Source organism: Aquarana catesbeiana, linkage group LG05, assembly GCF_042186555.1.
Source record: "Aquarana catesbeiana isolate 2022-GZ linkage group LG05, ASM4218655v1, whole genome shotgun sequence".
NCBI classification, from domain to species: Eukaryota; Metazoa; Chordata; class Amphibia; order Anura; family Ranidae; genus Aquarana; species Aquarana catesbeiana.
This window is the reverse complement of record NC_133328.1, coordinates 163,716,398-163,736,397: the sequence shown is the minus strand read 5'-3', so window position 1 is coordinate 163,736,397 and position 20,000 is coordinate 163,716,398. Positions and strand designations below refer to the sequence as shown.

Here is a 20,000-nt window from a genome sequence, read left to right as displayed (position 1 = left end):
CACATGGGTCACAGGAGTGCACTTACTTGTGCTCTCCTGTGACCCAGAATCCATTGACTAAACCCTGCTGTCGGCTAATGTCACAGAGCAGCTCCAGACTCTGGGAGGGATCCCGAAAATAATGTCAGGATCCATCCAGATTCCTTACAGGCAGCTGGCTCAGCCTCTCAGCGCACTGAGCTGGCCGCTCCTGCCCCCTCCCCAGCCCAGTGCTCCAGTGAACACTAGAGGAGCAGAAAGCCGCTGACAGTCACGACTTTCTGCTCAGTGGAGACTGTGAAATGAGTGATCTGCGGTCCCATGATCTCAGTTCTCAGGCTTAGTGCCAGTGGGGGACAGCTTGCACCATTGGACCGATGATGCAGCAGGTAGGAGTGTGTGTTTATTTAAATTCCCACACTTCTCCTTTAGCAGTGCACAAACCCCCCGAGATTCTAAAGGGCAGGGACATCACTAGACTCTGACATCCATAGGCCCATGTACCCCGGGGTTTTCTACTAAACGTTTCAAGTCTCTCTTGCAGTAATTGTTGCTGTTGTGCAAACTATGACAAAATACTTTCATATCCCTTAACTTTTACTTTTGTTGTGAGATTCTTTTTCAATATATAGCAGTGATTCCAATAGCCAAGGCTTTCCGTCCTTCCTCCAACTGCCTGATAGCTTGTGGCGGCCCATGCATTAAGGACAGACGGGCGCAGCCCCCTCTCTCCTGCTACAAGTGGCGGCCCGTGAATTAAGGGCCCTGCCCCCCCCCTCTCTTGCCACCCCTCTCTAGCACCAATAGATAGATAGATTCATGCAATGCATGAATCTATGGCCGCCGCTGCCACTGCCACCCCCTATTCAGGTGCCTGGCCCCTTTCGGGCGCAGGACGTTTTTGAAGCACCTGATTAGAGCCAAAGGGTTCGCAGATCACTCAGCTGTGTTAAAACACTAAACCGCCTCTCCACCAATCAGGTGCTCGGATGTGTCACCTGATTGGCTGAAACGACAGGTGCTGTGATTGGAAGCCAGGCTTCCAATCATAGCAGAGGACGGGAGAAGATATCGAGGAGCTGTCCCACCGCCAGCGAGACAGGTAAGTGCAGAAGGTGCGTGGGGCACACTTGCAGCATTTGATATGGCACAGTGGGAGCAATTGATGGGCACAGTGGCGGCAATTGATAGGCACAGTGGGAGCAATTGATGGGCACAGTGGAGGCAATTGATGGGAACAGTGGCTGCGTTTGATTGGCACAGTGGCGGCAATTGATGGGCACAGTGGCTGCATTTTATGGGGCACAGTGGCTGCGTTTGATGGGCACAGTGGCTGCGATTGATGGTACAGTGAGGGTGCAATTGATGGGGTTTTTCCAGAATTTTTCAGTTTGTTTGCACCCCCCGAAAAATTTTGAGCACCAGCCGCCACTATTGATAGCAGACCAACCGTCATCCACCCAACACACACTGTTTAATATCTACCACTAGACACCGTACCACCAGTTCACTGAAAACTGTACAATCAAAAAGAATGTTGTTATTTTTCTATCATTATATTGGCCAAACGTTGTGGCCACCTTTGTTGTCAACTACATTCTCATGTCAAAAAATAAGATTAAAAAAAAATATGTGTGCTTTACATGGGTGAATAGGAGAATTTGTTTAGCATAGCAGTGTAGATTTATTTTCATCATCGCTTTTACAACTCAGCTACCCTAAAATAAACCCTATTTGTCAAATGCAGTCTTCCTGAGGCTGTTAAAAATCCTAGAATATATACTCAGCTAAAACCCAATAAGACAACCAAATGTTATAGTTCTGCAAAATAACCTACAATTGAAAGAAGATTGCATTAGGTTATGAGCAATTGTGTGAAAGAATATTTACAACTATGTAATCATATAACATATCCTGATGGTTATTATAGTCACTACTAAGGTTAAAAGTTAATTCCCTGGGCTTCTGTTCTTTCCAAATTGTATCTACACTGGTTTCTAGTAGTACAATTCTCCTGCTACCTGTGCTTGATTTAGGATTAGAGGATTTTCTATCATCAACATGATTGATAAGTATATTTTTGCTTTTTTTTTTTATCTGGGACTATTGAAGCATTCGAGGAAATGACAATTATATCAAATCCAGCACCTACATCACCTGGCCTAGGGATGGCCCTGTGCAGCACATGCGGATAAGCCTCTATATGCCATCTATCTGTATCTGTTTACAGTGAGAGGGAGGTTTTCTAGCTAGAGCTCTTGATGTATACTATTTCCATATAATTCCAAGAGCCAGTTACTTTCACTGGGAATATACCTCCTCTGGACCACCACAAAGTTTGGAAATATATGCTTGGGCTTTTGCTAAATATATAGTGGATACCACAGCCGGAATTATCCTTCTAACACAGCACATGTGTGGACATTGATTCCCGGATACAGTTACTAGCATATAAATAATTCTCAATTGATTCCCAACGCTGGTGTCCTGCAGGCCTAATTCATGAACATACAAGTTTTCAACCCCATCTATTGATTCTGTTTCTCCTAACCTTTATTGAATTATCAAGGGCCATTTTTGTTTCATCCAATACCCACACATTGTGGGCTTATACAATATTGATGTGGATAAGTGATATGAGAGTGAGAACGGCGCTGCCCTCTCCGTTGTTAGATAATGGGTAAAAATAACAAACTCGTTTTATATAGCTAAAATATATATACTATAAATAAACTACACCATCAACTATCATAATAAGGTCCCCAGACAAAAAAAGCCCATATATTCGGGCAAAACCAAAAAACTCAAAAGACCAGTGATTTAGAGAATGGTAAATAAAGCTGTTAAATAAAAATATAAATATGTCCCTCCAGTGAGTAAGGATTGCTGCCATAGTGAAATAAATCGGTGGGAAAATAATATAGTGCACAATGCAGTAATATTAAGAGTGAAAAAATATAATTTGACCCCAAAGTTCAAAAATATTGGGACAAGATGGCGCCTAAAAAAAATATTTTGAATTGCTAAAAATTATATGTGCATCATAGTGTCGTAGGAATAACCGTGCTACCCTTTTCATAAATATGTGACAATGATGAGTGAGATGGTGATTAGTCCCAATATACAAAAGTATTGGGACAGCAAGACATTTGTAGTCCTAAGGGTGTGTGAAACAAAATCAAAATCAGATACACGTTCCCTGTGGATTAAATACAATAAATAAAAAAATAAATAAATAAAAAAAATATAACTATATAAATATAGAAATGACATATATAAAGGTAAGTTCCAGTTATTCTTGCTTAAGCCAGATGGTGGTTAAACTACTAGAGGATATTTTATATATAGTCCACAAAATAGGTGTTATAAGCAAATATGAGAACAAAAGTTCAAAAGTAAAAGTTGATTATTTCACCCTATCGGGCTCACCACAGTGACTTCTGTGCATTTAGTTCAGATGGTGACTTGAAGTGCTCACCCCCCAATGCTACCCTACTCACCAGAGATAACCACCCTTACAGGGGTACCGAGCGACAGAGTGGGTGCCCAGGGTCAGGTGATGGTGACTTCAGTGATGCTTCCGTTCCTCTGCTCAATGCGGTCCTGACGGCTGTTCCACGAGAGATATATGCTTTGTATGTAACCTTGCTACTCCATCGGTATACCACCTTCAACTGTTATACTCTCCAGAGATGCAGAGACAAGAGAAACAAAGAAAGGGGGCTTCCTTGGTGAAGTAAGTCAAGCTCATTTATTGCACATATCAAAAGAGTCCAAAAACACAAAGAAACAATCCACAAAGTAAGTATGTCGGCAAGATTGTGTGCAGGAGTGGGAGCAGCACTAGGCTGCGAGCGTGCGTCCCACCGTGCGTTCCAACCAACACTTCCGGGTATGACGTGTGAGCGTGACTCCGCCTTACGCGTTTCGTCATAGGACGTTTTCAAAGACGGTGTCGACGCCTACGCTTCACACTCTATTATAGTCCTGCGGCTCACAGCACCACGCCTCTAATTATGGTAATGTCGCTCGGGGGGAGGGTGTTCTATGGCCGCTTACTACAAAGTTAAAAACTAGGCAAAAACAGACACTGCACAATGATTCTGTACACCATTCACCGCTATATGTACTTCAATTACCCACTTAAAAGATGACCCGTAGACCAAATCCATTACATACATGGCAGATAAGTGGTCAAATACAAAACCATTACTCCTTAGTTAGTATATATTAGAAACAAATAGCAGTGAATAACCATAAAGCATTATAATACGTAGATTGTGGTTGGACAAATATAATAATATTATCTGTATATTAATGACAAACAGAATTATATAATACACGTAAGATAAAAATTATGTGATAATACACATAATAAAAATTATATATAAAATATATACACAAAGAAATTATATATATAAAATATATATATAAAAAATGGTTTTATTAATAAGGTCCCCAAAAAATTAAAAAAATGTTTTTTGTATAAAACTTTAAAAACAATTTACCAGACTAAGTTTAAAATGTACAAAAAAATGATACACCTACATGTAGTTGTGCGGTTAAAATTATATATATGTTAAAATAAATGGTAACAGGCAAAAAAGTGAGGAAGTGATAATTAGATCTTCTTGAGGTCAGGATTTATAATACTAATAATATTAATGGTATATTATATATGTTTTTACAAAAAGTAGAAGCAGTTATATTGTAAGCACCAAAACCTGGCTACTGAATGGGCCTCAGCGTTCAAAAGTTTTGGGACAGGTCAATGTTAAACTATTCTGCATAATATAGTACCAGCCAATAAAGAGGCGTCAGCACTCGGATGGATACTCCATACCCAAAGTGCTAGGGAGGGTGGGGAATTGGAGGTTAGGGAGTCAGCCCCTAACGTTATATCTGTGCAGTGGGCCAGATATTCACTCAATAAATACTAGGACACAGGATGGGGAGGCATCCACTTAAGGGACTCGGTCTCACTTATAGGTAAGTAGGCTATGGGTTTGCAATATAGCAATTCAGGTCTATATCTAAATTAAGCCCTTTAGGGGCAAGGGAACCTAAACGGTATATCCAACTCGTTTCGTTTTTAGATATTAAAGTTTCTCTGTTACCTCCACGCCAATGTTCCTGCACAGTGTCAATCCCATAGAAGGTAAGACCACTCGGGTCCCTGTGATGGACCTCATCAAAATGTCTAGATAGACTATGGTTGGGAAACCCCTTCCTGATATTTTTAATGTGTTCCCGCATCTGAACAAACAGCGGACGGGTAGTTCTTCCCACATATTGGAGGTGGCATGGGCATTCCACAACATATGTGACATGTGTACTTCTACAGGTGATTAGTTGGTTGATTTTATATTCTTTATGATCAGTAAATGATTTGAATGTATTCTTCCTTCTTGGTTGTTTTTTGGCTACTTTACAAGGTAAGCATCTTTGACACCTAGAAACTATTAGGACAAGGTATATTTAACCTTAGTAGTGTGGAATTTACGCCAGAAGAATTAAGGGTGCTAGAATTGGGACTCAAGTATGCCCCTGATAAACCTTTCGATAAATTTGAGGCCTTTATCGATTTACAAAAGTTCCTAAGAAAGTTGAACATAAAGAAACATTTTGCGATGAACCCAGGAGCAATAGCAAGGGTAGACTCACTATTTGAACAAACGAACCTCAAAAATAACTCTATTTTTAATTCAAAAACCCCAGGGAACCAATGTATTAATGCTTTTTAAAAAAAATGGTGGAAGAAGACATTAAACTAATGGGAAATACTAAAAAGAGACCCAACAATATCTGGAAAACCATCAAAGGCATTGGAAAAAAACATGAGGTAGTGATCAGGCCTGCCGATAAGGGGGGTGGCCTAGTCATTCTGAATAAAAAAGACTATCAGGATGAAATGAATAATCTTCTCAGCATAGAAAATACCTACAAAACACTCAAAGGGAACCCGAAGAAAAAATATGAAAAGAGGCTAAAAACCTATGTGGAAAAAGGGAAAACCATAGGTATCCTTAACTGTAAAGAGGCAGAATATCTAATATCCAATTCAACTAAAACACCTGTGATATACCACACACCAAAAATCCACAAAAGATTGGAAAAACCACCAGGAAGGCCCATAATCAGTGGGATTAACTCTATCTTTTCCAGGTTGGGAGAGTACCTGGATAAATTTCTTAAACCTCTAGTTAAAGAAGGGAAATCCTACCTGCGGGACAGTATGCAACTAATTCAAGAACTGCAAGAGATCAAGGGAGCGGAACAATGGTTGTTTTGTTTTTGCCTAGTTTTTAACTTTGTAGTAAGCGGCCATAGAACACCCTCCCCCCGAGCGACATTACCATAATTAGAGGCGTGGTGCTGTGAGCCGCAGGACTATAATAGAGTGTGAAGCATAGGCGTCGACACCGTCTTTGAAAACGTCCTATGACGAAACGCGTAAGGCGGAGTCACGCTCACACGTCATACCCGGAAGTGTTGGTTGGAACGCACGGTGGGACGCACGCTCGCAGCCTAGTGCTGCTCCCACTCCTGCACACAATCTTGCCGACATACTTACTTTGTGGATTGTTTCTTTGTGTTTTTGGACTCTTTTGATATGTGCAATAAATGAGCTTGACTTACTTCACCAAGGAAGCCCCCTTTCTTTGTTTCTCTTGTCTCTGCATCTCTGGAGAGTATAACAGTTGAAGGTGGTATACCGATGGAGTAGCAAGATTACATACAAAGCATATATCTCTCGTGGAACAGCCGTAAGGACCGCATTGAGCAGAGGAACGGCAGCATCACTGAAGTCACCATCACCTGACCCTGGGCACCCACTCTGTCGCTCTCTGGTGAGTAGGGTAGCATTGGGGGGTTAGCACTTCAAGTCACCATCTGAACTAAATGCACAAAAGTCACTGTGGTGAGCCCGATAGGGTGAAATAATCAACTTTTACTTTTGAACTTTTGTTCTCATATTTGCTTATAACACCTATTTTGTGGACTATATATAAAATATCCTCTAGTAGTTTAACCACCATCTGGCTTAAGCAAGAATAACTGGAACTTACCTTTATATATGTCATTTCTATATTTATATAGTTATATTTTTTTTATTTATTTTTTTTTTATTTATTGTATTTAATCCACAGGGAACGTGTATCTGATTTTGATTTTGTTTCACACACCCTTAGGACTACAAATGTCTTGCTGTCCCAATACTTTTGTATATTGGGACTAATCACAATCTCACTCATCATTGTCACATATTTATGAAAAGGGTAGCACGGTTATTCCTACGACACTATGATGCACATATAATTTTTAGCAATTCAAAATAATTTTTTTAGGCGCCATCTTGTCCCAATATTTTTGAACTTTGGGGTCAAATTATATTTTTTCACTCTTAATATTACTGCATTGTGCACTATATTATTTTCCCACCGATTTATTTCACTGTGGCAGCAATCCTTACCCACTGGAGGGACATATTTATATTTTTATTTAACAGCTTTATTTACCACTCTCTAAATCACTGGTCTTTTGAGTTTTTTGGTTTTGCCCGAATATATGGGCTTTTTTCGTCTGGGGACCTTATTATGATAGTTGATGGTGTAGTTTATTTATAGTATATATATTTTAGCTATATAAAATGAGTTTGTTATTTTTACCCATTATCTAACAACGGAGAGGGCAGCGCCGTTCTCACTCTCATATCACTTATCCTCTTATGCAATTAGACCCTTAGGGGTACTAATTAGAGATAGGCAGCAGCCCTCATACTGTCCTAAGCGCGGATTCATTTATCTATATCTTTATACAATATTGATGTTGATTATATGTGAAGTTGCGAGGTGGATTGGACTTTATTGTGTGTAGTTTGTCTTGTATGGTACCATTGTACATGTTGTATTTTTTCTTAATTTTTGATACAAATAAATACTTTTTTATTGATCCAGTGGGTTATCACCTGCTTCATAGGAAAGGTTGAGCTACATTTAGGTTTTTCTTACAGTTTTTGCTTCATTGGGACTACCAGTTTACTCCTATATTTTCAACTAAGCCAGTAACCAGTAAATAATAAAAAAAAAACAAGACTGTATGCCAAGATATGGAGTTTATGGAGCATGTTTTGCTGCATGAGGAAGTAATACATGTAACTTATTTAAATATTTATTGATGTGTTTACTACTATTTATCTTTGACCTGCTTGGGGTAATACAGGGGTCAGACTGACTTATTTTGCCAGTTTCATGCATCTAAAAGCAAAATCTAGTTTAAATATGCCTTTTGACATTTATTTCATGTTTTTTTAAATTTTTTTATTTCTCCATCTTTGCTTCAATGTAAAAGCATATATTTTCCACATATACATTTTTAAAATAAATACAATTAGGTTGTTATTCCCTACCAAACTCAGAACCTGCAGGAAAAATGTACAGTACCTTTTTTTTGTCTGGGTCATTGTAAAAGATCTTTTTTAGCACTGTGGCTCTCTTGATACTATGCTACTGACAGTATAGTTCCCATAGTCCTGATATTATGTAATTGAGGAAAGTGGAAAAATAGCGCTGAACCCATAGGTATTGCTATTTTAAAGTTTTGATGTAAATGATCTGCTTCCCTGGCAGGCAGCTTCAACACCCCAAATGATCTCCAAGGTCTCCTTGGCTTGTAGTGTATTGTAACAAAAATGGAAACTGAAGTGCCACAGCACAGCTAAGAGGTCCAGATACAACTTTATTCCAAAAGAAGTTAGCATCTGGTTTGGCACACCTGACATGTGAGGGATTTATTGTTATGTAGTGCAGGAGCACCTCCACTCTTTAACCATCCCTAGACACAGGGGCATCAACTTGTCTTAACAGCATACCATAGGCACAGGGCTCCTCAGGGGAACTATCCTACCCTCCCTGTAGGGAGACACATCCTGGTTTAACCAGTACCAGCTCACAAAGAAATAGTCTACAACAGGAATGCCTTTTAACAGTTTACTGAATAAATGGAAGCAGAAATATTTACATACTCCTGCCATTCATTAAAGGTGACAGCACTTGCAACAGTTCATTTTTTTAGAGATATTTGACATTAGAGGAGAGACTAGAGACCCATTACTCAAAGGAGGGGTGTCCCAGAGTTCAGCATTCCAAAACAGGGGGATACAAGGAGTCCCATGAAATACATGTAATCCTTCTACTACTCTAGACTTCCTCCCTAATAGGATACAAAACAAATGAGGCCCAACTGCTACATGTTGTTCTAGTCCAGTCCACCCACAGAGTAAACTAGTAACCACTCTCCTCATGACAGCTAATCTAAGAAGCTTTTTGGCTTACTAATTTAACCTTACACATGAGCTGCTCCTAGCAGGGGCAGAGTTGACACTTAAGCCAAGTAGCTAATCCTTCCTTGACATGGCTAAAGGGTCAACTAGTGTCTTGAATGGGAATTACGAGCCACCTCTGTGCCCTACCCTACCATTATCACTCATGAAAGTATATTTGTACACGCTAAGTGCTCTCTTCTATTGTATCTTGCTATTTTCATACTGGTTTTGCTAAAAAATCTGTATATTCTGGTCAAAAGTTTCAGTATACATTTGTATTATCTATTCCTCTATTTGTTATCACTTGTATAGCACCAAGGTGGGATGATGGAAGAATACAGAATAGTAATATTAATCACTGCTTAATCTTAAGACACCTTAAGGTGTATCCAAATCCAAGAAACCCGAGGGGTCGCCACCATCTGTACCACTCTCTACATCAAGGAACCGCAGCACTGAAAACAGGCAAAAAGGAGGTCCCTGCATATCACATGACCAGCCTGAAAACATCTAGAGAAGGGAAGTATTTAAAAAAAAAATACATATGTGTGTGTGTGGGGACTCTAATGTAAGGTGACCAGATTTCCCTCTTTTCAGGAGACAGTCCCCAATTTTAGGCAGCTGTCCCCAGGAAAATAGTGTCCCCAATTTTGTCCCCGATTGAACGCATCCCTGCTATACACCGCTCTTACAGCACCCCTGCCCATTGAAAACAATGGGGCAGCGCCTCAAACCGCCAGTGCAGCGGCGCTTTGCGGGTGGTTTTAACCCTTTTTCGGCCAGTAGCGGGGGTTAAAACCACCCCGCTAGCGGCCGAATAGCGCTGCTAATATGGCGCTAAAAATAGCGCCACATTACCACCGATGCCCGCCCGCCCCAGTGTGAAAGGGCTCTTATAGCAGATTCCTACCTTTAGTTATTCTGAAGAAATCCATGTCTGTGCCTCTGTGTTAAGTGGGTCTAATGGGAGTGGTTTCATAATTATCAGTCAGCTATGGCACCTGCAGAGCTCTAATGAGGAAAGCTGCTTGGCCTGCATCCCTTTAGATGTGTCCCTTTTGGAAATATCTCACCAAAAATTACATTTTTGTTGCAGGGGATGCCTGAAATCTGACTTGTATCTTAGGCAGACTTCTGGGGAAATTGATGAGCCAATCACACAAGCAGGAAATTATGTTTCTGGGGAGTGGTCAGTGCACATTCTGTGTACAGAACAACTCTATATAGCCATATTGAATTGCATTTATAGAAAATTACAGCGGCTGCAGATTGAAAAGGAAAGGTCATTTTTAATAACATTCAATTACAATATGACTTGTATCGCAAGTGTACAGGCTATATTATTTTTTCTTTATTTGCCATTTTTTTAAGCTACCCTTTAAGTAAACGAAGTACACAATGTAGTTGCCCTAAATTCTTACAGACGTAACAGCTTACACTCAGCAATAGCAGAAATGCTAAAGTTTAAAAAAAAACTTAAAGCTCAATGCTATTTTTTTGAAAAATGTCACAAACTAAGGCAGAACCTTACATTTTTATTTATTGCCCCCATTTGCATAACTTTAGCATGTACAGTACATGACAATTTACAAAACACATAGAACCACAGTCCTTTCCCCTAGGAGCTTGAAGTCCATGCCCAATCATAAAAGCATACACATTAAATGGCCAACCAGATGAGAATCCAATCATCCTGTCAGTGAATGTTTGGACTATTTAAGGACACCAAGGCAAATCTAGATGGATCATACAATACTTTTGTTAAAGGCGTTCAAGTTCTGCTTGTACATACTGATGTTATTTAAATGAAAGTATAAAGATTTCAGTTCAATTTTACATCATTATAAAAAAACCTTATATCATATATACCTTTTAAAAATATGTTTTATATACTTGAAGGTATAGTGGTCACTCAAAGAATGAAGCTGATGAAACGATAGCATTTTTGCACCTTCATTTTGGCAAGTTCTTCTATGGAAATTCTTTGAGTGCTTACAATACCCTCTATATTTTTGTGTGGAACGCCACATTTGCTTTGGATGGAATGCTGATACTGTTTTTTTTATACTTCCCTGTACATGTTAGCTGGGGGCTAAGCTGATCAGAAGTCTGCATGGGGCTAGAGATTGTGAGTCTACAACGTTGTTGGCCAGTGCTCTGATTAAAAGCCTGCATGGAGCAAATGTGCAGGTGGTCTACAAGGAAAAGCGAATTGCTGTGCATTCTGCATCTCCTGTATTCACTGCTTTCTACCAACTCACAGTGCTTCCCTGCAGGCGCACTTTTCGACACACTTGGCACAGCACATTTCTTACAGCAACCCTAGCTCACAGGCTATCTCAAACTTTCTGCCACTGCACTGGTGTGCACTCCCGCACTTGCTATCACTATAAAATGCACCGTTCTGCCCCAAAAAGTGTTGGGTAAGGCTGTTTGCAGGCTTTATTCATAGGAGGGCAGGATCTGGTAGAGTAGGTGTGACTCCTACACTTGTCACCACTGTGCTAACAAGCATTTTTGTATTTTTCCTATTCAATGAACAGACACACTTTTGCTAATCCTTGTTTAACTATTGTTCTTAAAACTCTGTACAGAACCATCACTGCTCTAATAAACTAGTGTGTAAATTGGAGTTTGAGCTATTGTGCTCTGTAAACAAACCTATTGTAAGACTAGGCTGGGGAACATAAATAAGCTTTCAATGCAAAATAATCATATGCAATACATTATATTCACCAAGCAAAAATGTATATATATATATATATATATATATATATATATATATATATATATATATATATATAGAGAGAGAGAGAGAGAGAGAGAGAGAGAGAGAGAGAGAGAGAGAGAGAGAGAGAGAGAGAGAGAGAGAGAGAGAGAGAGAGACGCTATATATAATATATATTTGTTTTTTAGTCCTGACCATACAAATGAAATACAGTATATTTATAAAAAAAAAAAACATTTTGTATCCCCTTTATGTATGTTATCATTGCATCATAGGGAGCTGATAGCCCATTAAACAAAATTTTCATGCAAGAGTGTGTTGTGCAGTGCTTAGTGTTTCACTATGGCAGAAGGCAAACATTTGCTGAGTGATTTAACACTGCCAAAACCTTCTACCACAAGGAAGCAAAGTGATATCAAATGATTTAGAAATGTGGAGTTGCCTTTTGTATCCCATTAAGGTATGGACAATGATATGTTTGTAGACAGATTTTATTTGTCCAAACCAAGATTCAACCTGAACTGGGCTGTCTTATATTTGTTTCTGTTTGCCAGTGTCCCAACCCTCATGTAGGCAACAGAATTCCCAACATTCCTGTGTCCCTCGTTGGACTATTATTAATTCAGTACATCCATATGTATGGAGTCAGGAAAAAAAAGGACCAAAATGTAAAATAGATTTTGAGCTAAATTCTTTGGGAGTACCTCTTGGATGACTCTTAAGGGGTATGTTATATAAATGTGGTTCCCAAACTTTTTGGCTAACGCATTTGTATAACAATTGTCACAAACAGGGGTCAGGCTTGGGGGCAGGCCAGTGGCTATAGCAGTAGAAAAGCTTACAAAGAAACCAACGTGATAAAACACATAAGCAGATTCCCGTGGCAGGTGACACAAGCTCACCTGAGTCACAGGGTCTAAGCACTAACTGGTCTTCACCAGAGCTCCTGATGGTGGAGATGGGTATAGCTGCCTGCTAGTGATGGGTCATGGTCCTCGTGATCGCCCCACCAGGAGGTGAGCAAGCCGGGGTGTGGTAGCAAATGTAGAAGGTAGGGATCAAGCAGAAGCTTAGTCAGTAAAGAAGACAAAGGTTGGTAATAAGTGCTTACAGTTTGGGATCAAGAGGAAGAGTAGTCAAGGAAGAAGCCAAAGGTCAGCAACAAATGGTTGCAGGTTGGGATCAAGCAGAAGCATAGTTGAGGAACAAGCCAAAGATTCGTAACAATGGTAATGAAGATGTAGAGGGCAGCAGGGGCGTAAGGAGTAAGAAATGGGCTGGAGAAGAGCACAGTAATCTGGCAATAGGAAGTGCAGAGGCATGGCTTAAACAGGAAAATCATGGCAGTAGCAAAGATTGCAATGTTTACCAGAATCAAGATAGAAAGTATGTTTGGTTTGCCCAAGGGATCAGGCAATGCACTGTCCAGCATTTTTGGTGGCTCAGCAAGAAGACACAGCAGAGGCCCTGAGTTCAGATCCTGGTCCTGACAACAGAATGGTTACTATAAAATATCAATATATATATATATATATATATATATATATATGTGTGTGTGTTACACACAGCTGTCATTAAAGGGCTTGTTAACCCATCCATATAAAACTATGCCAGCCCCCCTAGAGGCTGGTAAAGCACACTATGTGAATAGTTTAAAAAAAGGAGTAGTTTAAATACCTAATTTGAGCTGTCTTCAGGCCGGTCACATCACTCACGACTGCTTTACAGCTCTGATGGATGTCTTCTGTGGGAGGGGCCATGATCTCCCTCTGATGTCAGACGGGGAGATCATGTGGCCGCTTGTCTCCTCAGCAGAAGCCGTGTATCCTAGCTGTAAAGCTGCCACGAATCATGTGACTGGCCTGAAGACAGCTCAAATTAGGTATTTACACTGCTCGTTTTTGAAAACTAGTGACAGAGTATGCTATGCCAGCCTCTAATAGAGAGGCTGGCAGTGAAAAATTTAAATTGTTATTTTACAAGAATAGCGGCGGGGGCAAAGCCGGCCGGAGACAGACACAAAGGGGGGTGACAGGCAGAAAGGAGGAGGGAGAGAGGAGAGCAGAGCAGCCTATCACGGAGACAGGCACTTTGACCACAGTGATCAGGGCGGAGCCGACCTGATTTTCCTGGTCTGTTTAGAGAGGCCATACAGGAAGTGGCAAGCGCCAGGTTTTTTTTTTTTTTTTTACAGTTTAGAGGGGGGCAGATTACACAGCACAAGCGCTGTGCTGTGTAATCTGCTTTAAGTGACCAGAATCTGCATATATTTTTTTTTTGGGTTAACAAACACTTTAAAATAAGATGAGGTTCTGTGGAAATGAGAGAGTTAGGAGGTATCAATCCCTTTACAGCAATGAATGCAATTTAATGAAACTCTTGCCTTTTCCAATTCAATTTTATGGAACAGGTTCATTTTTTCATGAAATGAAAAGAAAAAAGAAAAAAGAAAAAAAATACAGATGATTCAGCAGATTGCTAATGAACGAGAATTTGGAGAATCCCCTTCATTTATGAGTGTCTTAAAAAAACTGAGCTACATACTACAAGCCAAGCAGCATTTAGGTTAAATATTTGGATATCATAAGGATGGTAAAATATTTAATTGCGTGCACAAAGTTCAGTCAAGGCTTATATGCTGAACACACCTATGGTCTGTGTTTGTGTCAGAATTGCTCCCCCCCCCCCCCAAGTCTACAGAAATGCAAAAGCAGCTCAAAGCTGGCTGATGTAGCTTAGAAGCACCTGTCAATGTATTTTAACCGGTTCCCGACCGGCGCACGCCGATGTACGTCGGCAGAATGGCACGGCTGGGCAAATGGGCTTACCCGTACGTCCCTTTAAATTTGCCGCCGGGCCATTGCATGTGCGGCAATGGCCGGCTGGGAGCTCCGTGAGTCGGGTCGTGGGTCCCGTGGACTCGATCGTTGCGGGAATACCCGCGATCGCCTCACGGAGAGGACGAACGGGGAGATACTAATTTAAACAAGCATCTCCCCGTTCTGCCTAGTGACAGTGTCACTGATCTCTGCTCCCTGTGATCGGGAGCTGAGGTCAGTGACGTGTCACGCGTATCCACGCCCCCCCCACAGTTAGTAACACTCCCCAGGACATACTTAACCCCTCCCTAGCCCCCTAGTGGTTAACCCCTTCACCGCCAGTGTCATTTACACAGGAATCAGTGCATTTGTATAGCACTGATTGCTGTATAAATGACAATGGTCCCAAAAATGTGTCAAAATTGTCCGATGTGTCCGCTGATCGCCGCCATTACTATTAAAGAAAAAATTAATAATAAAAATGCCATAAAACTATCCCCTATTTTGTAAAGGCTAGACCTTTTGCGCAAACCAATCAATAAACGCTTATTGCTATTTTTTTTTTTTTTTACCAAAAATATGTAGAAGAATACGTATCGGCCTAAACTGAGGAAAAAAAATGTTTTTTTTTAAATATTTTTTGGGGATATTTATTATAGCAAAGAGTAAAAAATAATGCTTTTTTTTCAAAATTGATGCTATTTTTTTGTTTATAGGGCAAAAAATAAAAACCACAGAGGCGATCAAATACCACCAAAAGAAAGCTCTATTTGTGGGGAAAAAAGGATGTCAATTTTGTTTGGGAGCCACGTGGCACGACCGCGCAATTGTCAGTTAAATCGCCGCAGTGCCGAATCACAAAAAGTGCTCTGGTCAGGAAGGGGGTGAATTCTTCCAGGGCTGAAGTGGTTAAATGATCTCAAAAGCATCTCAGACCGGTCTCAAATGCAAGTGGTATGCATCTGAAACCATGCTGTGTTTGTTTATAGACACAAACAAATCCAAAGCCAAGTAGCAAACAATTTTTATATACAACCCTCTTCCATGCTTTAATTTGCATAAAGTAAACAAAGCTATGTTCTAATTTAGAAAGCATTACTAGTATCAGATATTAGTGGTTATTATTTTAATACAATTCATGTTTGAAGAGAGTCTTTGGGGTTGATTTACTAAAACAGGAGAGTTCAAAATCTGGTGCAACTGTGCATGGTAACCAATCGGCTTCTAACTTCAGCTTGTTCAATTAAGCTTTGACACATAAACTGGAAGCTGATTGGTTTCTGTGCAGAGCTGCACCAGATTTTGCACTCTCCAGTTTTAGTAATTCTCCCCCTTTGTGTTACTGTTTTATGGAAAGCACAAGGTATGCATACCTAGGAACAAATACCCAATAAAACAGGTTTTGTGCCAATTCACAATAGAATGTGATGTAGGAAACCCACGTTCCACATCCGTTTCCCTCATCGCACTCCAATCACACTGCCGCGGGTGTCAGTGCAATGTTAATGACACCCCAAACTCAAGTCACAAATGTAGTGCTTTTGCCCGCACCGGGTCACATGGTACAAAAGTACCATTCGATCCGATTGTAGTGCATTTCCAAAAGTAGTGCATGCACTACTTTTGGTGCAGTGCGATTTCAGCCCATTCAAAATGAATGGGCTGAAATCGCACTGCACAGAACTACATGTCAATCACACAGGAACCACACTGTGTTCCTGTGCGATTCACACGTGGTGCCTCGTGTGAATGGGCCCTAAAGAAAACTGTTGAGTAAAAGTATGTCTAAATATTTTCAACAGTAGTTTACTGTTTGTACTAATGCATTGCAATACATATTCATAGATACTTCTGGAACATTGCATAAGAGGATCCAGGAACTTGTCATTCAGTTCCATGGCGTAGCTTTTCTAACTGCCATGAGGTGGAATGGGGTTGATTTACTAAAATTGGAGAGTGCAAAATCTATTGCAGCTCTTCATAGAAAACAATCAGCTTCCACAGTTTTATTGTCTACCATGCGCAGCTGCACCAGAATTTGCACTCTACAGTTTTAGTAAATCAACCTCACAGGCTTTTAGAGAAGTTTTGGAGCAGCAGCAGTCAAAGCTCCTCTCCTGAATGCAGAAGAATCACATTCAGGAGAGAAGCTTTTGGGCCTACCATGCACAGCTGCACCAGATTTCCACTTTTAGTAAATCAACCCCACTGTGTTTTGACTCTGCATGCAGTATATTTTTACTATATAGTCCCCCAACATGTCTGATAGGATATTGAAGAATTACCCTGCCACATTTGCTTAAAAAAGGTGTGGTATAAAGTACCCATCTGACAATGCAAGACACAATACATGGAGCCAACATTCATATCTGAAAAAGTCCAAATATGTGTTCTACAATGCTGTACTAGAACACAACACACAAAATACATATATTGGTTTTCATTAGAAAGTGTTAATGGATAGACCACCATATATAATTTGTTTATTTTTTTTTCAACTTCCTTTTTCCCCAATATCCAGATTACTAAAGTTGACATTTTTTGTACTTTTAGCTAAAACGGCATTAGCATTTATGACCATATCAAATTCAGTAAATACACAATACTGATTGGTATCATTTGGCTCTATGTCATTTTATAGAATACAGAACAATCATCATATGTCAGCCATAACTACTAATTGGGTAATTGGAAGTGACTTCTTTTAACGTTCTTCCAGGTTTGTTGTTCTTTGCATTTAAGGGCCCTTTCACATGGGCATTCAGTCTGGATTTGTCTGTTAGTTTTTCGGACTAATCCGGGCTAAACCACAATGTATGTCTATGGGCGGGCGGATGTAAATGGATGATCATCTGCCTACATCTGTGTCCATTCAGGTCCGATTTTTTTTAATTGAACAAGGCTGCCTCCTTTTACGTTTAGACAGATCTGAATGGATGTAAGTGGATGCCATCCGCTTAGGTCTGCTCTGTTTATGTCTATCTTTTAGGTAAGAAACATTTGTTTATACGTTTGTCACCTATAATTGCTTTCTGCAACAGCTAAAATAAACAGATTCAAAAACAGATGTAAACTGAACTGAACATGGATGTGCAAACTTATGTAAAAACTGTTTCATCAGTTTTTTACTTAAGCAAAAAACCTGAGTAAACTGATGACACACATGTGAAAGGACTGTAAAGGCTAGTAGACATTGGCCGAATGTCAGGTGACATCGGCCAGTTCAATAGAAACTGGCCAACACTCGGCCCTTGTGTATGGCAGCCGGTCGGCCCAGCTTCTGTTGAAGGGTCATGACTTGAAAATGGTCTGCAGACCAGCTCTCACTCAGCCAATGGCTGAGAGCGCTGATCGGACTGTTCTGGCGAGGGGGGGGGGGGGGGGGCGTCCCCCTGTCAGAACACAATAACACAGCAGGGGAAATCACTGTATTAACATTGGATAGTTAGTATAGAGGTTCCAACCTGAGCTGTCAGGTTCTTTCCATTCAACCCACTGGGTTGAACAAAAAAAAACTAGCAGTGTGTACGAGGCTTAAGGCGCCATTCACACAGGGCGGATTCCATTGCGATCAGCATGGGATCTGTGGACTGATTCCCTTGATGTTCAAAGCAGAGCGGGGTAGAGCCTGGTCTGCTCTATAGGTGGCCGAAAGTGAACGGACCCGCTGTCCGTTTACACCCAGCTACCTCCGATCCGCCTAAATGAAAAAGGTTGGAGTCCTCTCCTGTTTTTTTAGCAGGTACGATCAGACCCGGAGGTAGGCGGGAGTAAAACGGTCAGAAGTCCATTTACACCCGCCTGTCTGTAGGGATGAATGAACCTTCCAATCGGGCCCGTCTGAAAAACTGACAAGTGGACCTGTTTGGAACACACGTCTGAAAAGGGCCTAAAGTGGGTAAAAGGGTATAGTGCATTTATAATTAAATACCTCTGTAAGAATAAATCTGCTGAAAATCTACCTAAACCTGAACGATATACAGTATAAAATATTTAGGACAAGTAAACAATCACCTCATATAAAACAAAGTACCTGTATTGCACTTCTGCAATCCAGCTTTAACTGGATTAAAGTTCCCCTGATTCTCCGCCAGTTAATCAGAGTCCAATACACTTTCTATATACAATCCAAATTATAACCAAAGGAAAGTACAGCAGACATCTCTTACAGTCACCATGCATATAATCATTTACGTTACAGAGACAGAAGAGATTACATGTAGAGGCGTTACAGTAAATCGCTTCATCCAGCAAAGCCAGTGGCGCTTTGGTGTAGGCAGCAGTGGACAGGTATTGCATTGCAGTTAAATAGTTTTTTATCTTTTTGCTTCTCTAGTTTTCGTCAATAAACAGGTTGTCTTTCTCCGGGGTGCTTTCACTGAGTGATTCGTAAGACAGCTTTACCTGCTAGAAAACCACAACAAAAGAATGAAACAGTGGTCATTTTAGTGAAATCGCTAGATTATGTTGGTACAATTAAAACAAGTTTTTGACATTTAGTGCACATTCTACCATAAAAATAGAGTGGTAAAGGGACAATAGTACCAATATGTGCCTCTGTAAATTCTAATGCCCTTGCCCACACTAGCAGTTTTTGTAGCACAGTCACATATATTTGAGGAAGGAAGAAGTCGTTCTTCAATGTCTACCTTGATCACACCTTCATCTGCAATCCTCCACATTTGTCAGAAGACCCCATATAAAACAACAGACATCTCTATCCTTAGCTGAAAGCTAGTGGTGACAGATTGCAAAGAATGAAGGCAGTACTGAAGATGTAAATGGCGTCAGGTGTGGGTGTATCATTGCAGCATTAAACTCTAATGTATTTGCAGTATTAATTTACATTATAACAGCTGCTGCACAAGACTGGACCCAAATTTGAAATGTGCGTGTAAACGTGTACTTTCTTTTTTATAGAAATGTTTTCTGCCTATAATAGTGAACATACCAAAAGTAATGCCGCGTACACACAACCGGACTCTCCGTCAGAATAGGTTCCGACAGGGTTCCGCTGAAACGGACTTGCCTACACACTATCGCACCAAAGTCCGATCATTTAGAACGCAATGACGTACGACGGGACTAGAAAAAGGAAGTTCAATAGCCAGTAGCCAATAGCTGCCCTTGCTTCAGAAAAGCATACAGA

General features: G+C 40.4%; 1 protein-coding gene across 1 annotated transcript in view; it reads right to left on the bottom strand.

Annotated features, from left to right (window-relative positions):
- Positions 1 to 10,573: 10,573 nt before the first annotated feature.
- ANO10 (anoctamin 10) overlaps positions 10,574 to 20,000 on the bottom strand; it is a 154,376-nt gene continuing 144,949 nt past the window's right edge. The window contains exon 13 of the mRNA XM_073630309.1: positions 10,574 to 19,258. Coding sequence (XP_073486410.1) covers positions 19,184 to 19,258 — 75 coding nt within the window. The 3' untranslated portion in view covers positions 10,574 to 19,183. The remainder of the gene's footprint in view (positions 19,259 to 20,000) is intronic.